Below are 21,144 nucleotides of genomic sequence, written 5' to 3' on the forward strand. Positions count from 1 at the left end.
CTCTTTGTTTCTTTTTCTTGGCTATTCTACAACAAAGCCAAGGTGGGTTTTATCTAATGTTCAACGGAGAAGTAAAACCAAGGTGGGTTTTCTCTAATGATGCAGTTTGGAATCCTATTGCTTATGAGAAACGTGATATGGGTTTTTATCATTACACTACAAAAAAACCCAATATTGGCGACGGTTTGCAACCATAGCCAAAAACTCAGAGACATCACCAAAAATACATGCCTACCATTTCTTACAGTTGCTGCCTATATTGGCATTGCGAAAAATCCGCGACGGTTTTTTAGGTTCAATTGGAAAAATATTCCTAAAATTGCATTTATCAACGACAGTTTCTCGCAAACCATTGCCTAAAATTGCATTCATCGGTGATGGTTTTCCATAAGCCATCGCCGAAAATCACATTATTGGGCGACGGTTGCTCATAAACCGTCGCCAAAAATGAGCCATCGCCAAAAATCAAAATTTTGGGCGACAGTTTCCCATAAACAGTCACCGAAAATCAAATTTTTAATCACATTTTTGGTGACAGTTAAAAATATTTTTTTATTAGGTATTTATCACATTTTTAGCAACGGTTACAAAAAAAAAAATGTCGCCCAAAATACCATTTTTTTATTGTAAACCATAAACGTTTGAGACCTGTGAGCCAAGAGAGCTATCGACCAGAGGCAAAGATAGCGTGAGAGAGGGCAGCAAGAGACAGTGTGAGCAAGTCTGGCAACGACCGAGCCGAGAGGGAGAGAGCGAGACCGAGGGAGAGAGTGAGACCGACAGTGTGAGGAAGGGCAGCAAGAGACAGCGTGAGCGAGAGAGACAGTGGAGGGCAGCATAAATATTCATTTTTGGCGATGGTTACATAAAGAGCGTCGGGGAAAATGCATATATGGCAACGGTTACAAAAAAAAAAAAAAAAAAAAGCGTCACCAAAAATGTTTTTTTTTTTAATGATACTATATTTAGCGTCGGTTCATTGTAATCCGTCGATGAATATACTTTATTTGTTGACAGTTTTCGAGAAATCGTCGGAGAATGTTTTATTTGGCTACATTTATTATAAACAATTGCTGAATGCTTTACTTGGCGACGGTTTACCAAAAAGCGTCAGGAAAAATACATATATGGCAACAGTTACAAAAAAAAGGTAGCCAAAACTGATTTTTTTTTTTTTTTTTGTAATGTTAGCTCAAGCCTCTTTCAGATTCTAGTAAAAGTACTAACGCCAGCAACGAAGGTGGTGGTTTTGGCTTTTTCTAGTGATTTGTTTAACTGATCTTCGTTATTGTAATCACATGGAGATATCAACAGCTTTGATGGGTTTAAGTGAGGACTACTGGGCTTCACCCAAGGGTCTATTTTTGTAAATTTAATATCTAATATACCCATTGATTGTTAAAAAGAAGTTCTAATTATCATAAAAATATAAAAATATAAAAAATTCAAACATATACAAGGGTACTTTAGTCATAAAAATTTTGATTTGTCTTTAAATTGACTTTTTTGTAAACCTTAGGGGAGACAGATGCTAGACAGCATTTTTTTTGGGTTAAAAATGACATGAGTCAAACCTCGGGGGTCCAGATAAAAACTACCCGAATAATTACTTATGCCCCATCCGTTATGGTGAGATTGCATTTCAATTCTTGTACTTTATGAAATTACTATTGTTCCCTCACTTCAAAGTCCGGTCGGTGTTAAGTGGCAGGAAGGTGTTAGTAGACAAAAACTATTTTACTTTTCTAATTCAAGTGTCAATGCAAAAGGTTCACTTTGCATGTCATTATAATGAAAAATTATATATGTAAAATTACAATTTAGCCCTCATTGTTGAGTTATGGACAAACTATCAGCTTTGGTGCCAACTTTAATTTTAGGGAAAATCATGAAAGGTAAGTTATTTTTATCTTTGTACCCAGAAAAAAGTTTTTTTACCTATTATTTATTTTATTTTTTTGGTAAAAATTTACCTATTATTTATCAAGGGTAGAAAAGAAAGTAATTCAACTAAAGGTTAAATCAATACTAACAATCACTTTGGTTTGAAAACTGGAAAGACACAATGTCATCAGTTTACAGACTGTTCTTAATGACAAGAGAATGGAAGAAAACGTTTTAGCTCCACGACGAAGATAGTCAGCAAAATTATTCTCATACCTATTTACATAACTAAATTTTAAACTATCAAAGTATACATAGAACTTCAAGATCTCCTTTGCCATGCTGGAACTAAGCCAATCAAGTGTTTGCTCCTATCCATTTATTGGTGAAATAGCATTAATACAATTTAAAAAGATTGTTACTCAAAGCAGTTGAAAGGGGAGGGCTAGTTGAACCCTATCTATTATCGCTTTTAGTTCTAGAGTAGAAGTTGAGAAATCCGGCCCGTGTGTGAAATCTTCTATGATCTTAACCCAGAAATTCATATTGTAGGTACAGGAACCTGTAACACGAGTAGAAGATAGTTGTGGGCCAAATAAATATCATTGGATTGGAACATGAACTAATAGTAGTGGATGTTGAAGATGATGAATTTAGAGCTTTGCTAAATTTTGGAAGAAGAACTAACTTGAACATTGACAGGATTGGGAAAATGGATTAAGATTTCATTGCCAACACTTTTAGAAGGTATTAAAGATCAGGTAAGAGCCTTCTAATATATGGGTTTAGTGTTGAAGCAGATCCACATGAAACTACCCTTGAAACTCACTCATGGAGTAATTTATAGGAGTAGGGTCTCTTGGGTATGGGTCTCTCGAGCAACACTACCTGGGTGACCCTACCTAGTGCCCATGACTAAGAAATGGGTATTTTCGGGATTTTGTGTTTCAGACACCTATTTAATGAGATTTTCGACTCAGCCATTAGAGGACATTAGACCATGTCAGAGAGATCGTTGCAAAGAAGGAGAACATTGTGGAGATCGTCTGGAAAGTTATCCTGGTTTTAAACATGAATCCTAAGGTTAGTTACTTCCTCCTTTAGTATAACTCATCTCTTTTGATCTATTGTCAAAGGAAGGACCTTGTGTGTCAACATCTTGAATAACAAGTATGGAAATAAGTGTCTCTTGCATGGTTGGGGGGGGGGGGGTGCCTTTGTTAAAAGTAATGGAGGATTAAGATGTGTTGGTCTAACACTTGTGCATATTGATGGAGAATTTGGAAAATCTAAAGTGCACTTTGGTGTTGAGCTGAGGGTAAACAACATATAATCATCTAAAAAAAAGAGAGATTAATATCATGGAGTTTTGGAATACTTAAATTAGATAAGAGTCTCAAGGAAAGTGCCTCATAACATAAAATGAAAATGGAGAGGGCACCCTTGCCTTATTGCCCTATAAGGTGTAATTTTTTGTATTAATTGTCTACTATTTTTTTTTGGTAGGAAAAATACTTGATTAAAAAGGAAAACCACGATTACAATCTACAGATAAAACATCAAATAAAATAAACAACCTAATTGTCTACTAACCTTCACATAATACTCAACTGTAGTGAAGCACTGTGTGATCCATCTAATTCATTGATCAACAAAACCTAAAAACCTTAGGGTTGCTTTTATGAAATTCCATTGAGTTGGTCATAACCTTCGCATAGGTCCAATTTGAGTGCCACATACCCCTTTCTTTGATTTGGATTTTTCCATGTAGTGTAAACATTCATAAGAGAAGTAGACATTGTCCAAAATGGGCCTTTCTAGACTGAATGTTTGGCAAATAATGGACTGTTGAAAAGGTTTTAACCTAATAACCAGGCATTTTGCTATAATTTGTATGGTACTATGCACAAGACTAATAGATATTAGATGACACACTTTTATGGCTTTTGTCTTTTAAGGAGCACCGTTTGTTTGCAGAAGTGGGGTGGAAAAAAATGAATATAAAAAAAATAAACATGTGAGACCCATATGTAGTGAGTGAAGGAATAGGAAATGAAACTAAATATTTTGTAAAAAAGTTTTAAATGTGAGTCTTACTTTTGTTGCATCCCACTTTTTTTCACAAAGAACCACCAATTTAGTGGGACTTTAAAAAGGGATGGGATGAGAAATATAACATGACACATCAATAGACAAGTATCATTAATTTAAAGAAACTTGTCTGCCTATTTTCTTACCTTATTGAATCAAACAAACCATATTTTGAAATTCATGGAAAAGTTTAGTATTTCAAACTTTTTCCCCACCCCACTTCGGAAAAAGTAAACATCGGTTGAAATTAATTGGGAAATGGGATGGCCCATAGAATAGCTGAAAGGTGTATAGGATTGTGGCAGCTACCTCTTTCAATGGACCACATGAATCTTGTAAAGGAGTTTTTGCCCATTTATAGTGAATTATGTTAAACCCTTGAAGACTCTTGTGCATAAAAGAAAGAGCAAATTGCACTGGCACCCCAAAATTGAGGTTTTAAAGTACTGACACCCCACTTTATGTTTAAAAAACACAAACACCCCAATTCAATAAACACACTAGTCCATTCTGTTAATGAAACTGTTAACCCACTATTATTATTTTTTAATTCCAAAAATACCCTTACTAAAATCTAAGAGAAAAAAAAATACATCGTTCTTCAACCGATCAGAAATTCTAGCTTCATCGTTCTTCAACCGATCGGTCTTTCGTATGCATCCTTCCCCTAATGCCTGTCAACAGCCATAGAACACCATTTTGTTACAATCTCTCTTCTTTCCTATCTTTATATGTTTGAGTAGGAGGAGGAGAGAGAGGCACATGGCAGGAAAAGAGAGAAATGGGAAAACCCATAATTTTGCTTCTAACTTTGATCTCTTCTCGCCCCCCCCCCCCTCTCCTTTTTCCCCCCGTAAATATTTCACCAGGAACAACCATAAGCCCTTCAAACTCCAATTCCAATTGGAAATCTTGTAGCGGCACTTTCTCTTTCGGCTTTCTCGCTATCTCTCGCCAATTCACCTTCTTTCATAGCAAGTCCAAAGGCACCAGCGGAAAGGGAGGGACGACCAAGGAGAACCCAAAAGGGATGCCCAAGAAAGGAAGGGGGGAGAGAACGAGAACAAGAACACGAGAAGAATCCGATGAAGGAGGGTCCAGCAAAACCCAAAGATACCACACAACGAAACAGCGAGGAAAAGGGGTAAACCAAAAAACGGAAAACAACAAGAGGAACAGAAAGAGAAACGACGACAACAACGGAGAGCAGGACGAAGGAAAGAAGGGAAAGACGGAGGAGGGACAAGGGAAAAAGGAAAGCCGGGGAGAAGGGGGAGTGAGACAGGGGCAGGAGAGGGGGAGGAATATCGAGAAAGAACGAAAAACGAAAGCCAAAACAATCGGAAGGACGATGGATATTTTATTAGAAGGGTATTTTGAATAAAAAAAAAAGGACAAAAGGACAGAGTTATAATGGGTGTCGTATTTTAAACATAAAGTGGGGTGTGTGTAAAACTCATTTTGGGTCAATGATTGCTCTAAAAGAAATGACAAAGTAATATCTTACTTTATTTTACATTTTCTATAATTTTGAAGAAAGCAGTTTTTAAAAAAACATGAATTTGAGAATCATAATTTTGAAAATCATGTGAAAACTATTTAGTTGTTTTAAGTTCTCTCATGTGATTGTCTGAAAACTTTTTAGTTATCTTCTTGTCAAATGGTTCTTTGGAGGGAGATTATCATAGGATCTGAAAAAAGTTTCATCAAGTAAACAAGCTCAATTTTTCCAATTTGATTTTTTTGTTTTATTTTTCATTCATTCTCTCAATTTTGATATTTTTAAATTTATTTGTCCAATTTTGGTTTTTAACTCATTGTTCCAAGATTTGGTTTTAAAATTAATTTTCTAATTTTAGGGTCTTGTTTTATATTATTTTTATTTATGTTTGGACTTACTAGATGGCTAAGTTCTTGATCCAGGTGTTCAGATTGGAACTGTTGGACCAAAGGGATACATTCCCTTCCACCCTCGATCATGGGTAACATTTTAATCCATGAATAGATGGGACATGGATAGCCCAAGGGCACTATAAGATAGCTTAGTCTCTGACTGATTCAATTCCTGATTCCCAGGTCTAAAACCTTTGCTGAAGCTTGAGCTTGGTTAACATTTTAAAAATAAATTCAATTCATATGAAGATCACTCCCCAGTTTGATTCTTCAATGTGATACACATTTTAAAAATCAATTCAGTTCAAAGGAGGAGGAGCCACATCTAATAAAAGAAAGAGAAGGAAGGGAAGCATAGTTATAATATCAAACATTATTATATTTTTCTTTATCATTTACAGGAAAGTAGTACAAAATAGTTACTGACAATAATCTTATACAAATTTGCTTAAAAGTTATTTTTCTTACACCAAATATAAACACGTGTTAATACATATAAGCTGTAAAGTTATAGGCATCATACACTTCAGTGGAGTCCAAAACTTAACTGCAGAGAAGAAGTGGAACTGAGAAAATCCAACTTGAGATGGAACTCTGCTACAACATAAAATCTATTGTTTTCAAACTTCAAGGAATCTGTTCAGACTTGCTTATTACTTGCAGAAGGGAATTTGTTTTCCTTTGGGCTCTGGTGGTTCCTGTCCTTGAAATCTCTATCAAAGACTCGTAGACCCCAAATTGAAGAGCAGCCAGAACAAAAGAAGAATTGTGCCAAGACAATTCAAGAAGAACTGATACAGCACACTCTTTGGTCTTGGGGGTTCCATTTCTAATGAATTCAACAAGAGTTTCAATGAAAGAGAGTGTTCCGATTGCAATCCTTCCATCAGGATGTGATGCAAGGAGTAGGAAAATTGAAAGAGCCTCATCAATCATGCCCAGATTCTTGTCATGGAGTAAATGAAGCAATGGCTTAATAATATCTGCCTTTATAGCTCTACTCTTGTTTGCATGGTTCAAAGATAAATTAAAAAGTGCTGTGGCAGCATCCTTCTTACCTCTAACTGTACCATTTTGTAAGAGTTCTACCAAAGGTGGAATACCATTTGCACTTCCAATGGCCAGCTTGTTTTCATCCAGTATTGACAAACTAAACAATGTTGCTGCAGAATTCTCTTTAGCTTCAATGGTTCCATTTTTCAAGACTTCAACTATAGCTGGAATGGCTCCCTCCCTGGCAATCAGTCTCTTGTTTGAGGCATCAATAGACAAATTCAATAGAGCTGTCACACTGTGTTCTTGTATTTTTGAATCTGGATAAGACAAAAGCTGAACTAGAGGGGGAATTCCTCCACAGTTTGCAATCAATACTCTATTGTCTGGGTTTTCTTTAGAGAGCTGGCGGATAGTACTCACAGCATTTCTTTGCACCTCTAGTTGACTTGATGATAGATTTTTTACTGAAGAAATCATTGCTTCTTTATGTTCACTGGAGCTATCAGATCCAGAATTCACTTCCTTTTTAGGTAAATCAACATTATTTTTTTCACACCAATTCAGAATAAGGTTGCGGAGGGCAAAGTTTGGTGCAAGAGCCAAATGAACCAAAATCTGTCCAGTCTTTGGGCATGTTCGGTGGTTGGTATCCAACCATTTCTGTATGCTTTCTCTTTCATAAGTCTGTTTTAGATAGAAAAATAAATACAGAGGATTAGTGACATTGATTGTTTCAATTACTGAAACTAAAAATATCTTAAGATTAGACATTGATGTTAGAAACTGAAGATGATGAATCTATAGATGATATCCATTGTCATACAGATGTCATACTATTGAAGTGGACAAATGCATAATATCTTCAAACATATGTGGTCCTAACTTACTGGTTCACTTTTAAATAATTTTTCTAGTCACATTTTTTCACCAAAAAAAATTTTCCACCTTAAACTGCCTTTATCCTAAGCATGTAACAGGAAGATTTGTATATAAAAATAAAAAAAGAAAGGATTTTACTTGAAATTTAACCAAACACATTCAAGAAGAGGTTCCTTGATGCATGTTTTTTGTTGATGACGTTTTGGTAGATAAGACATAAGTAGGGATCAATACCAAGTTAGAATCATAGAAAGTAACTTTGGAATTAAAAAAGGCTTTTTAAACTAAGTAGCTTGAAGACACAATATATAATGTGAAACTTTGGTAGTGATCAGATGTGTGATGATGTGATGAAACTTGATGAGAACAAATTCTACAATGCAATTATTTTAGGTACCTTGGCTCAATCATAAATTCAAGAAGTCATATATATGATAAAGTTTCCCAAAAATCGAAATATGATGGCAGAAGTGGAGAGGTACATTTGGGTCTTATGTAATCAATGTATTCCTTTAAAACTCAAAGGAAGATTCTATAGGACTATTATACAACCAGCTATGATGCATGATGCAGAGTATTGGGTTGTTAAAAAGCATCATATAGATAACTCATTGTTGCAAAAATGAAGATATTATGATGAATGAGTGGCAAAACTAAGAAGGATAACATAAGGAATTATCATATAAGAGCTGGTCTAAGAGTGGCTTAACGGAATAAATGGTATAAGAGTGGCTTAACGGAAGAGTCAATTGAGGTGGTGGCATGGCCACATTCAATGGAGACCTTTAATGCCATTGTATAGAGAAATGATTTAATCCGAATCGAAGGAACTAGAAGAGGTAGGGGTAAACCTAAGATAACCCTAGAAGTGGTTAAAAAGGATATGCATGGCTTAGGCCTTGTACTTAGTATGGTCTCGAATAGAGCTGATTGGAGTGCAAGGATCCATGTAGTTGACCCCATTTAGTTGGGATAAGGCTTATTGTCTCTATTCACTTGAATTTTTTTCATCTTTACATGACACTTAGAAATAAGCCTATCATTATATGTTAGAAATAAGCCTATCCATAGAAGTAGGTTAACTAGTGCAACAGAGTGTACCTGTCCAGTGGCCACAATAACAGGATCTGTCATAAGCTCGAGCGATATGGGGCAAAGGAATTCATAAGGTATCACCAAAGAAGGGGATTTCTCAAGTTTTTTAGGCGCTGATGATTCCTTAAACAGGTGTTGTTCTTCAACCCCTGCAATTTGTTTGAATTTGACCAGAAGATCGTTTATTTGTTGAGTGCTATCTTGCCCAGCCCTTTCTTTGGAAAGTTTCCTTACGGCTATTGTTTCTGCCTTCAAATCTGTAGCAGTATGCAACTCCAACTTGTGTGCTAGCCTTTCTAGTATGGCACTATCTGCATTCCTGTCTTCTCTTTTAGTGAACACAACCATCATATCCATAGCAAGCTCTAGATCTTGAGTTTCTGTCCGCTTCTTTGCTCTTCGAAGCTGTTTGCGCATTAATTCCACCTAAATCCACAAAAACAAAGTGAATGGGAGTCATGTATAAATCAAGAGTATGACTTAATTGGAAGAAAGCTGCAATACTTGGCATCAGTCCTACTTCTCCAAGTGGTCTGACTACCTATATAGAATTCTACTACATTGAAGAACAGTTCCTACAATGGAGATGAAATCTCTTCATTATTGAAGTCATCAAAGTCATTCTAGAATTACTATTGAGTGAACAAAATTATCAATCATTTTCTCACATACAAAGGGAAACATATGAAAAAATCATATCAATATTAGTCCTTCCTCAACCTAGGTAGCAAGTCCTGCCCCACATATTTCCCCAAACAAAGTAACTCATAGAAACTGATCCTTGAATACTCTGTACACAATTGCATTCAGCAATTCCTGAAAAAAGGAAACATAATATCTAAATCAAAGCATCATTTCCTCCCTGAGCATATGATTTTTTATTAAAAAAACAACCAGGTAGAAAAAAACAACAACAACAAAATCTTAAGAAATAAGGAAGAGGGATTACTTGTTCTTTCACTTCATCAGATATCCCAAGCTCATCATAAGGCATACCATCCAAAGCCTGGTTTATTTTTTCATAGTTGGCATGAAATCTTGCCATGACAGCCTCATGCTCAAATGCCTAAAAAATGAAAAAAAAAAAAAAAAGAAGAGGCACAAAAACTTCTCAGTAATAGCTATCAAAATCAAGAAAGCCATTCAATTCAAATGCAAGCGAAGAACTAAAACTAACCAGGTAGATCTTGCTTCCATCATGACAACACTTCAACAATTTCTTTGCATAAATAAGAGCCTTCTTCAAGTCGTTAAGACATCTCATGGCAGAATCCAGAATTGGTCCATCAAACTCAGAGATTTCCTCCAACAAAGGCACCAAGAGCTTCATGCGCCTAACAAGATTCAAACATTCTTTTCTCTGCGTCCTTCTGTAGTCTGTAAACAATCCAACAGTCTCAATCACATCCATCAGTTCCTGAATCAAATAATCCTCTCGTGATACATTCGAGATATTCCCTTTCTCTATTTTGATTTCTCCACCACCTCCCCCTCCTGCATCCATCATGATTTGCTCCTCCATTTTCTTTTCCCTACAAAATTGATTTCGTGTTCTGTGGAGTTTCTTTTTTGTTTAGCTAAATTGTAGGGTTTCAGTGGGGGGAGCCATTCACAGAGAAGAAAATACAGAATGTGGAGAGGCTAAGCAGTATCGGAACGAAGAAAAATTATGCCCTAACCTTACAAACCCATAGTTTTGATGAGCAGTTTGTGCTTCTTATTGAGATTGAAGGTTTTGATTACCAAAAAAAAATTGAGATTGAAGGTTTTCGCGGCTTTTTTGGGGAAGAATTGATTAGAGTGAACTTCGCGGGTTTTGGTGGTCCTCGCTTTTCAGACAAGGCAAAAACTTTTATTTTTTTATTTTTTTTCATTCTATTTTTTGAAAATCAGTTTTGCATTAACGGTAACTGCGCGATTTTCTGACGCATAAAGGGCCATAACCTCATCCACGTGTTACGCGTTTCTACAAAAGAAATTTCCTGGTTATTTCTTTTTAAAGTCCTCGTTGGAAATTTGAATTATTTATTTATTTTAAATTAGTAGTCCTTAGAGTGAGATAGGGATGTCAACGGTTTGGGCTGGCAGGTTTGGGGTTGGCCTAAATGTTTCGGGCTGAAAAAAACCAAGCACAATCAGTTAGTAAAATAACGGTTTAGGACCGGTTTCAATTCGGTTAAGGTTCTGGGTTAACTAATGGTTTGGACAAATGGTTTAAAATTGGGTTTACAAACTGTTAGATTAAGGCAGACTAACTGTATAAGGTCATTTATTCCAGCCATGTATCAAATACAAGGAAAAATGAGAAATCTTTGCATGTTTCACATTATTGACCATATCAGGTTCTTGTCTACCAGATTAATCTGAACCTTAAAGCAAAAGAGGGAGGACAATCATGAGTGATAAACCCAATAAATTGTCTCCAGAACTGAACAAGATGCTCTAACATCTAGATTGGGAAATTAATACCAAATAATACATCGCATTGGATAAATTTACGTGCAATAAATCTGAATTATTTGTAGAGAAGACACGTATTTCTATAGAAATATCATAGTTCTTAGAATTCTTTTCAACAAGGTATGGCAATGGGGTTCCTGTAATTTATGGTTCCTATAATAAGAAATTCCATGCAGAGATATGAAATAAAATTTCAATCGGTTATAAACTGAAATTGAGGTGATAATGATTACCTGTTTGAGTGTTTCCATCCCTTACTCTTAGGACTAATTTATCTTAATAAGTGAAAAGTTAGGCTAAGTTTAATTATCATGGGTTTAGTTCAAAGTGAATTGAAATTTGAAAGCGTGAAACTGTAAAAGGATGAAACCGTAAAAAATTAGGGATTCACTAGCCTAATGGCTTAACAAGTTGTGTTCTATTTCAGGCCTATCGGTTCGGGCTACAAACGAGTTGGCACGAAGCAGTTCAGGCTAGGGCTCCTCAGCCCAAACATGGCCTGTTAATGTTCGGCTTTGGCATTTGCACTATAATGGGTCGGTTCGGTTTGGTTTTAACGGTCCAGGTTGGAATTGACACCTTTAGGTGGGGACTAACATATATACCATAGAAAGCATAGAACATATAACCTCTCCACTAAGAAGTGGTTCTTTAAGTGTTTATAGTGTTACTTGTACTCAAGATTGATAAGTTTTTAATAAATGTTTTTCTTTATTTTAAGTTGAAGCCTTTGATATGTATAACAATATACCCTAACTTGAGGAGGAGAGTTGATATCCCACTTTCTATTTTTGCTTGGATTTCTATTTTAGTTATTTTCTATTTGGCCACTTTCTAATTTTATTGTTGCTTTTTTTTTCTTTTTTTTGGGCTTAATTTTGTTTAGTTGAAACTAATTTTCCAAAGGTAGTTTCCTTTTTTGTATGAGTTTAGAGAATATGGACAATATGTAATTTTCCTTTCTATTGTAAATCAATTTATGAAATTTTTTCTAAACTAAGATTTGATTTTATATAGGGTAATTTTCATCTGGACCCCTAAGGTTTGGTCCTTGTCATTTTTAGTCCAGTTTAAGTTTTCTTTTGCATATGGCTCCCCTGTGGTTTCAGGAAATGATTAAATGAGGACAAGTTTAACAGAAACTGTTAGTTTAATCATTTTTGTGACCAAAATACCCTTTTTATATTTATTTGTTTTAATTTTTTTTAATAAGTTTATTTATTTTATTTATAGAATAAATATAAAACTCTCATTTATGATAGTGAAAATAATCTCTTAACGAAACGAGGTGAGAGTGAGACCCTCTATTTCCTCGTTCTCTTCGTCCGTCGTCGACGTCGGCGTCTCCATCGTCTTCAAAAAGTTCCAGATTAGATGAGAAGAAGATTTAATTGATCTTAACTCCTCGCGCTTCTCTTCGTCTTCGTCTCCATCCACCACTGAAGTCAGCTGAGTTTGCGAGTTGAGAGTGGAGCAGTTTACACGAACCTCTCCGGTTTTCCCCGTCAAGACATTAAGTTGACCCATCTTAATCATGCCTCGAACGAACTTCTCGAAAAATAGTTCCTCATCTTTTGCGAAGCTGACGACGATGTCCTTGGTTCTACTATCTGTGTAAAGATCTTGATCAGAGGTGGAGAGCCCCTATCGCTTCACCAGGTTAACGAAATACTTGTTGTTGAAGAAGTTGGGTGTACGAACATCTATGTCGGTGGTGACGTTGGGACCGGATTCTGGGCAGATGCTCTTCAGGTCCTCTGCAAATTCGTCTTCCAGGGTAGGATATTGGGTTTGGGTATAGGCGGTTGGTGAAGAAAGAACAGTGGCCAAATTGGTATGGCCACTAGAGAGTGTAGCGCGTCGTAGGAATCCAAGTTATTGCTGGCCATCAAGCTAAGCACTGCGCTTGTGTTGCTGGTAGCAGGTAGCAGGTTCGCTAGACTTGCTTCCCTTGTGGCAAAGTTCACATTGTATTGTCTCCTTAAGGGTACTTTGTTATCTGGACCCCCTGACTGCACATTTTTAGCAAATATTTAGGGTTTAGCATTTGCATGTGAATTGCTCGATGAAAAGCCGAAGAGTTTTGTTTTTATAGATGAGCTTTATAAAATTTTACCAAGAAAACGGAATCACAGGGAGCAAGAGCGACAATATCAGCACAAGAGACGACGACGCCCCAGTGCTCTTGGACGAGGGCTTGGAGGTCGTTGATGATCTCGAATGCCTTAGCTCTCAGGAGTTTTCTCCCGGCTGAGCATCGGCCAAGTTCTTGGCCCGACTACAGAGAAGACAAAGAGAACGGGAAGAAATGCCAGAGGTGTGAAGAGATTCTTTTCACCATCAAAAAAAATGAGATTTTTACATTTATTCTTTGAATAAAAGAAATAAACTTATTAAAAAAATTAAAACAAATAAATATAAAAGGGTATTTTGGTCACAAAAATGATTAAACTAACAGTTTCTGTTAAACTTGTCCTCATTTAATCATTTCCTGAAACCACAAGGGAGCCATATGCAAAAGAAAACTTAAACTGGACTAAAAGTGATCAGGACCAAACCTCAGGGGGTCCAGATGAAAATTACCCTTTTATATATAAATTAAATACTAGGGAAGAACTTGAACACATTCACGCAAGCTCTTGCTCCTCAAATTTTCTTTCTTTTCTAGACTGATTACAAGTATTGAAATCCTAGTAAAAATTCTTTTGAAGGTGATGCACGAAAGTTGTAATTACTAATGGGACATATGGAAACCGAATTTTCTTTAACAGGATTCTTATAACAAAACCCTTTAAAAAAAGTTGAACAAAGAAAAAATCCTGTCAATCATTTTATGCTCATTTTGTCTCTGAAGGTAAGGGACTTCATCCCTAAGAGAGTCTATTGCATTATATATCTAAGCCACAGCCTTGACGTGTGTATAGATTTATTGGAACCATTTCTGGGTTCTGGATTTTCTTTTTACTTCTGTTTATAAAGTTGATACTAAGAAATGCATAAAAAAGGGTTTTGAATTAGTTTGACCTATTTACCCAAAAAAAAAAAAAAAAGTTTGACCTGTCCTTCCAAGTTCCAATTATCGTAGAATAAAAGAGTATCAAAGGCTGCCAGTGTAGAATTGTTTTAGTGGTTGAAACCAACACCTCTTAGTGAAGAGGTCGTGTGTTCGATTCTTGTTGAGACATATTAATATCCCAATCCCCGGCTTTAATAAAGCCTCATTAAACCTAAAAAACATAAAAATACCAAAGGCTATGCTACCATAAGAGATGCATCCCTAGCTCTTTAGGGTCAAGGAGACAATTAAGGAGCCATATTTCCACAGCATAATTTGATGAATTAGGTGGTTTTCCCCCTTTACATGGGGATCTTTATTCTTCAATAGCCTAAGTTTAATGATCATGGATGTATCACCTTGATTTTGCATTTCACTTCAATAGAGAAGTTATGCGCTTGGGAGTCTGGATCAGCACAACCCCGACGCTTCTTGATCACAAAGATCAGTGGGGCCCACGGTGAAAAACGCTTTTTAGAAAAAAAAAAATTTTTCCACCAGTGGGAGACCACTGGTTTTTGTGGTCAGCCTTGGATAATAATTTCATTGGAAAAGTTATCTCCCACTTGGTCAACTTTATTAGAGAATCTGTTCTCCTCTACTCTAGGTGGAAAAGATATTCCATCACACAAAAGTCTATTGGTTAACCATAGTAGGTCTCACTGTCTCAGTGCACTTCCACTCTATTAAATAAAATATCTTTTGACAATTACAAAAAAATTTCTCCGGAAACTTTTATAACTCATTAATGTCAAAACTTTAATAACTTGTAAATGATAAGTTTCTGAATTCAAATTCAAATTCACCGTAACTAATTCTATCGTCGATTTGTCGATTTATCTTATCTCCAACCGATCAAGAACCAATCGATCAAGAAAAGATTGCGTTATGGTTAAAATATCAACAAGTTATAGCGTTTGATTGTAAAAATGTTGTAATTCAAATTCAAATATTCGAATTGTAATTCAAATAATATGAATTGTAATTCAAATAATATTAGTACACATCTCCTACTCATGAATTATAGTATACAAGAATCCTCTCTCAAACGAAATTCTAACTCAACTTAAAAGTTTCTGAAACTTCTTTTTCTGTTCCACAACATAATCATTAAAATCAAATCATTTTCAATTGGCATGGAAACTCCTTTTAATACTTGGTGAATTCGGATTGAGGATTGATTAACCAATGGAGTGTACTGAGGCATGAAATAGTCCACATTTGACGTTGGTGCAATTGTGGGAATTTAATTGTATGGATTGTCCAGATTAGGGTTGCATGCGTATGCATCGATTTGTAAACTATTACAGGGATTTCAGTTAAGTTGCTCTTCACCCTCTCTCTCCTTTTGTTTTCAGGTAAAAACGGGTTTGAAGGTAGAGAAAGGCTGCATCAATACTCTCTCCTTGCTTAGAGTTTTCTACTTGACAGCGGCTGCCATGGTATGATATAAGAGCTGAGGTTTAACAACACGCTTAAAAGACAAAGACGATGAAGGAATAGAAGCAGACACTATTAAAAGTTAAACATCATTATAAAAACCAAAACTATAATAATTTAATCAACTGTTATATGTACAGTGTCTAAAAGAAAGTTCCAAGCATTTGCTAACTACTAAACTATAACTGTTAAACAAAAGAAAAATCTACTAAACTGAGAGCCGTTTTAAGAAAGCACTAGTTCATATCCAGTGCCCTTTGAAGAGTCTTATTGAAAGGCCCACTGGTGCTCCTTCCGAATTTCCTCCTCTTCTTCAGGGGTGAAGTCATTCACGATGTTGAATGTCTTCCTGACCTGTTCTACGCTATAATTCTTAATCATATCTGCAGTTGTCTGGCATGTCAAATCAAGCAGGCTCTTGATATCCAAATAGTTGGCTGCCTGTAAAAGGGAACACAATCAAACGATTGTTACTATGAAAAACAATCAATGACTAAAATAAAAAAAAAAAAAAAAAAAAACCCTAATTAAATAGGTAATGAGAACGATGGACAGCATGGAAAACAATGTGCAAAATGTTACCAGGATGAGTTCGAAGAGTTGTTCTGGATGATCAACTTTAACAAAGTCATCGTCGAAGCTCTTGAGTTGTTCGTCAAGATTGGGATCGTTAGAATTGTCAGCGGCGGCAACGTGCCTCTTACAGTATTCAATCACCTTCGATAGTATCTGACTGGTGACATTGGGCAAAGGAAACACACCGTTGGGCCCATCATCTTCGATCATGTGTCTAAGGGTCTCCGATTGACAAGCTACAGCACTATCGACCTCAAAGGATTTTCCATCGGAACTCATCAGAGTAACGTTCGAAGACATGATGATCAATGAATTATTAACCAATATCTCAGACAAATAGGGAAGGAAGGAAGGAAGGAAAGCAAAACAACGTAAGTAAGATATTGGGATTGAAAAGAAGGCAAGTTAATTCCTTATTTATAAATCTCCTTCGCCGGCTGCACAGACCTTTTCACAGTAGGTTTAGGATTCTTTTGCTATTTTCTAAACCTTTTAGCACTAGAGTTATTTTCGAATTAAAACACCTCCCCATCTCAAACAAAGTCCTTTTTCTTAAAGAGGTCTAAATTTTCTTCAATTCCTACGATTTTAGTTTCTTTTTTTCTTGAAGGGAAAAAAATAAAATAAAAAAAATAAATAAATTCCTGCGATTAAAATATATTCATCTCCTAATTACTTTCCAATTTTTACCAAAACATATTATGGAAAATCGAAAAAGAAAAATAATAAAAGAATGATAGTCACCAATCAATAATCACATAGTTTATAGGATCAGATTATTGTTGAATATCCGATAAAGTTCCGACTTTGAATTCGGATACTTTTCTAAATTTCTGTCGGATTCGGATAGCAGTTTTGCTAATCGGATTTGGATTTAGATACTGGTGTATCTGAGCCGCATCTGATCCGTTTACAAGTCTAAATAGATCTGTTGGAGAGTAAATATTCTTCAACCAACAACTGAACTGCAATTTTGATCAGGATTCGGATTTGAATACTGGTGTATTAATTCGAGCCAAATCTAATTCGTTTACAGGTCTAAATAGATCTGTTGGAGAGTAAATATTCTTCAACCAATGATGGAACTGCACATAACCATTTATATTTAATTTCTATGTTGTTATAGTAATAAGGTTATCTATCCACATTTATAACAGAGAATTTGACACATTGTGACTACCCTTGAATGAACTTGACTTTTTAAATTAGAGGAGTGATGCTTGTCGAGGAGCTTACACGGAAATTGCTTGGGTATTGTATAATTAATGCGCAACACCTGCAACAAACGATCGAGATCGAGGGTTTATTTTTGAAAACTATATTTTTACACTTTTGAGAAATGTATAAGCAGGATCAAAATCTCGGTTAAGTGTTCGCAGCCCAGCTAACACAGGGATATTGATAGCACTGGTCCACTGGAGGTAAATGCAGCACGGTGTTATAGAATATTGTCTAGACTGTGAACGCATTTAATTCTTGAGAGAAATTGAAAGTTGAGGCATTAATACCTGCAGGAATCGGTATCAAATTAGTGAATGTGTTACACAGAAAGTGAAGATTCCTTGAAGATACAGATCGTATCAAAAAGTTTAAAGAAAGTGGTGGAGAACCTTTATTTCTTTATTTCGTAGTCGTACACAACTAAGAAAGATCTCTGAGTTCTTCAACTGCTCTTGAAGTGATAAACCATTAATGGTGTCCACGTACATTAAGTAGATGATCAAGTGCAATCCTTGAGAGAGTTCATTTTAAGAGAAGTGAATTTCTCTTCGGCTTTTGGGAATAAAAGAATGGAGAAGTGAAAGAGTCACTGGTAGAGATTTTATCACGTCAAATTTAAGGAACTATTGGATGAACAATATTAAATGGGGAACTATGCATGAACAATTGTATTAGAGAGGAGTGCGTAAAGAAAACAAGCCCGAAGAATGTGTTTTACTTTAGGTTTAGGGGAAACAAAAACTTGATAAAATGGTCTTATCGGTGAAAATCTCAAGATCTTGCCCGTTGTCTGACTTGCAACTTTTTTAACTTCCTCTCATTCATTGTATGCGTGCTCAAAAACAAGAATTTCATATTGTGGGTGAATTGGAAATACTTGCAAAATGAGTGTATCAAACATTCGTTTCCAAACAAAGAATAATATGTGTACGAAGGCATGATAGTTGGATTACTCTTTCAGATGTAAATTAATTTTGTTAAACCCTAGTTTTGATGTTCTAGATACTTTTCACTTGACATTGATATAGAGCTTGATTTTTGTAATTCATACTACACCAAGTAAGTTGGGGTTGTCTAGGATTAGGGTTGTTGCTCTTGCTTGAATTGCATCTCAAATTTTATATTCTTATTATTGATTATAGAGAAAATTACATACATAATCCTAAATTTGTAAGCTATTACATTTACGCTCCTGAGATTTATTATATTAAAAATATCTCCCATTCCTAACACCATTATTATTAGTTATAAATATAAAAAAGACTTAATTAAACATGCTAATCTTCTTATAAGTGAGGAAATTGAAAAAAAAATACTTCAAAAATCAGGATTACTCTTCTTCTTCTTCTTCTTCTTCTTCTTCTTCTTTTTTTTATTTTTATTTATTTTATTTATTTTTTAAGTTAAAAGGTTTGAGGGAATTATATGAAATGCAATGTTGATGAAGTGGTGCGTAAAGGAGGGGATTTGGTACAGGTGGGCGGTGTCTTTAGAGATGATGAGGGGAGATATAAGGGAGGTTTTGTGCGTCGCATCCACTTGCCAGTTGATGGAAGCAGAGCTTGCAGCAATTCTTGAAGGTGTCAAGCTGGCCGGTGCTCATAGAATTAGACTCAAAAAAGTTCATTGACCTTCTGAGTCCTTACTGCGAGGTGGGTTGTTTCATGCGATATGTTGAAGAGATCCGGACTCTCGTAGGTGAAAATAATCAGATTCGGTTCCAACATGTTGGAAGGGAAGCCAATAGAGTAGCTGATTCTATGGTTAAGATCAAGATGTCTTCATCTTAACTGTGGGCATCATCTATGGGCATTTTATCAAGTTTCCCCACCGGAATTGGAAGATCTGCTTAAGACAGATTTAGAGATTTTTTTAAGTAGTTAAGATTTCTTTTCTTGGGCACTTGGCCCCATTTTGTACCAAAAGAAAGAAAGAAGAGGAAAGACTGTTTGATATCATAAAATTACAGTAGATGCTGACCATCAATGCCCATCATTGAGAAGTAACTCTCTCAGTGCGTAGCGTAATCTTTTTGTCAAGGACGGCAGTGGTCTAAGTCAGATATAGAGGTTTAACAACACGCTTAAAACTGGTTAATGAACAGAAGCAGACATTAAACTGTTAATAAGAACCAAAACTCAGAACAGTTTAATTAAACTGTTATATGTACACTTAATGAAAAAAAAGTTCCAAGTCTTTCTAACTATACTTGCGGCTGATAACTAGTAAACCCAGACGATCAGCAGCAGCTGCAACAGGGAAAAAAAAGAAAAAGAAGGACAACTCTCGGTTTAGTTGCCGTTTTAACAAAATCCTACTTCATATCCAGCATCCTTCGAAGAATCTCATTCAAAGGCCCACCTGTTCTCATTTCGGACCTGCTCCTCTTCCTTAAGTGTGAAGTCATTTTTTATGTTGAATATTGTCCGAATCTCTTCTGGACTTTTACCTATAATCATATCCGCAATTGTCTGGCATGCTAGATCAAACAGGCTCGGGATTTCCAAATAGTTGGCTGCCTGCAATCGAAGATTATAATCATCATCTATATTTTTTTAGCTGTGAATGAAAAACGCGGTAATCCTAGGGTATACGTTAATAAATGAAGACCCAGACATTTTCTTTCTACGGAAACCCTAGTTTAGCGGAATAGATACTACTAGGATGGCCCAACAGGTAAAAGAAACAAAACGCCCGTCAATGATGAAATGAGACCTAAGGTTTTAGGTCAAAGATCCAACAAAAATATGGCAAAAATGCCGAGAACTAGGAGAGAGAAGCTCTAGGGGAGGTTTGGAGAGGAGGAGAAAATCAAGTTAAATAATGAGGATAATTCTCCGAAATTCGGCGAATTATCATATATATCGCCGATATCTCGCCGGTTCGAATATCGATTGTGGTTTCGGTTTGCCATGAACCGAAACCACCAAAATTTGGCAATATGCGCACATTGGTTACAACTACATCTTTATAGAACAACCCCCTTTTATCTAGATCCCAAAAAACTCTGAATTCACAAAAATGGGGCCAACATTCTTTTGTGCACTAAAAAAAAGAGATTTTTTTTCTTTCTCTAAACCATAGCCATAGCCACTGTACTTGCTGCCGTTGTCTCCTACAGGTGGTAACCCATGTTTTCCTAATTGGTGGTTCCATTCGTTGCTATGGACTGTTCAATCAAAAAAATAACCTCTACGTTGGTAAAGCCCTTACAAATCAAGTTTTCGAAGCTTCACTCTTACGAACAGCCAAATTTGCAGATTTTAAGATATTCCTTCATTGTGTCTAAGAAATATAGTTTGTCAGGAAAGTAGCATAGAGAGAGAAAAAGAAAGAAAATGTGAAATTGCCCGCGAGTGTTACCAAAAGGGAAAAAGAAAAAGAAATTACCAACGGGAAAACTCGAGTAGTGGAAACCTTGTTGCATGTGAATCATCACAACCTAAAACTGCAAGTGCTCTATATATTTTTGTTTTCTCCTTGCAAGGCAACAACTTAAGGTTCATATCGCTGTTGGAGATCTATAGTAGCTTCTTTGTCATAGGATTTAAGGC

At 35.9% G+C, this 21,144-nt stretch overlaps 2 protein-coding genes and 1 pseudogene across 2 annotated transcripts; all 3 read right to left on the bottom strand.

The window, feature by feature from the left end:
• Positions 1-6,495: 6,495 nt before the first annotated feature.
• Positions 6,496-10,264, bottom strand: PUB15 (Plant U-Box 15). Its single transcript, XM_089157191.1, has 4 exons — positions 10,016-10,264; positions 9,788-9,904; positions 8,845-9,264; positions 6,496-7,548 (listed from the first exon to the last, which is right to left on the bottom strand). Exons 1-4 carry the CDS (start codon positions 10,247-10,249, stop codon positions 6,496-6,498), a joined length of 1,824 nt encoding a protein of 607 aa, XP_089013317.1. The 5' UTR covers positions 10,250-10,264.
• Positions 10,265-12,573: 2,309 nt separating this feature from the next.
• LOC149015531 (peroxidase 12 pseudogene) lies at positions 12,574-13,778 on the bottom strand (annotated as a pseudogene).
• Positions 13,779-16,060: 2,282 nt separating this feature from the next.
• On the bottom strand, positions 16,061-16,669 carry LOC149015532 (SKP1-like protein 1B). Its single transcript, XM_089156107.1, has 2 exons — positions 16,376-16,669; positions 16,061-16,234 (listed from the first exon to the last, which is right to left on the bottom strand). The coding sequence occupies exons 1-2, from the start codon at positions 16,667-16,669 to the stop codon at positions 16,061-16,063; spliced, it is 468 nt and encodes a 155-aa protein (XP_089012233.1).
• Between the last annotated feature and the right edge of the window lie 4,475 nt (positions 16,670-21,144).

This window comes from Hakea prostrata, chromosome 5 (assembly GCF_041222555.1).
Source record: "Hakea prostrata isolate BN-2017 chromosome 5, UWA_Hpros_2, whole genome shotgun sequence".
In the NCBI taxonomy this organism is placed as follows: Eukaryota; Viridiplantae; Streptophyta; class Magnoliopsida; order Proteales; family Proteaceae; genus Hakea; species Hakea prostrata.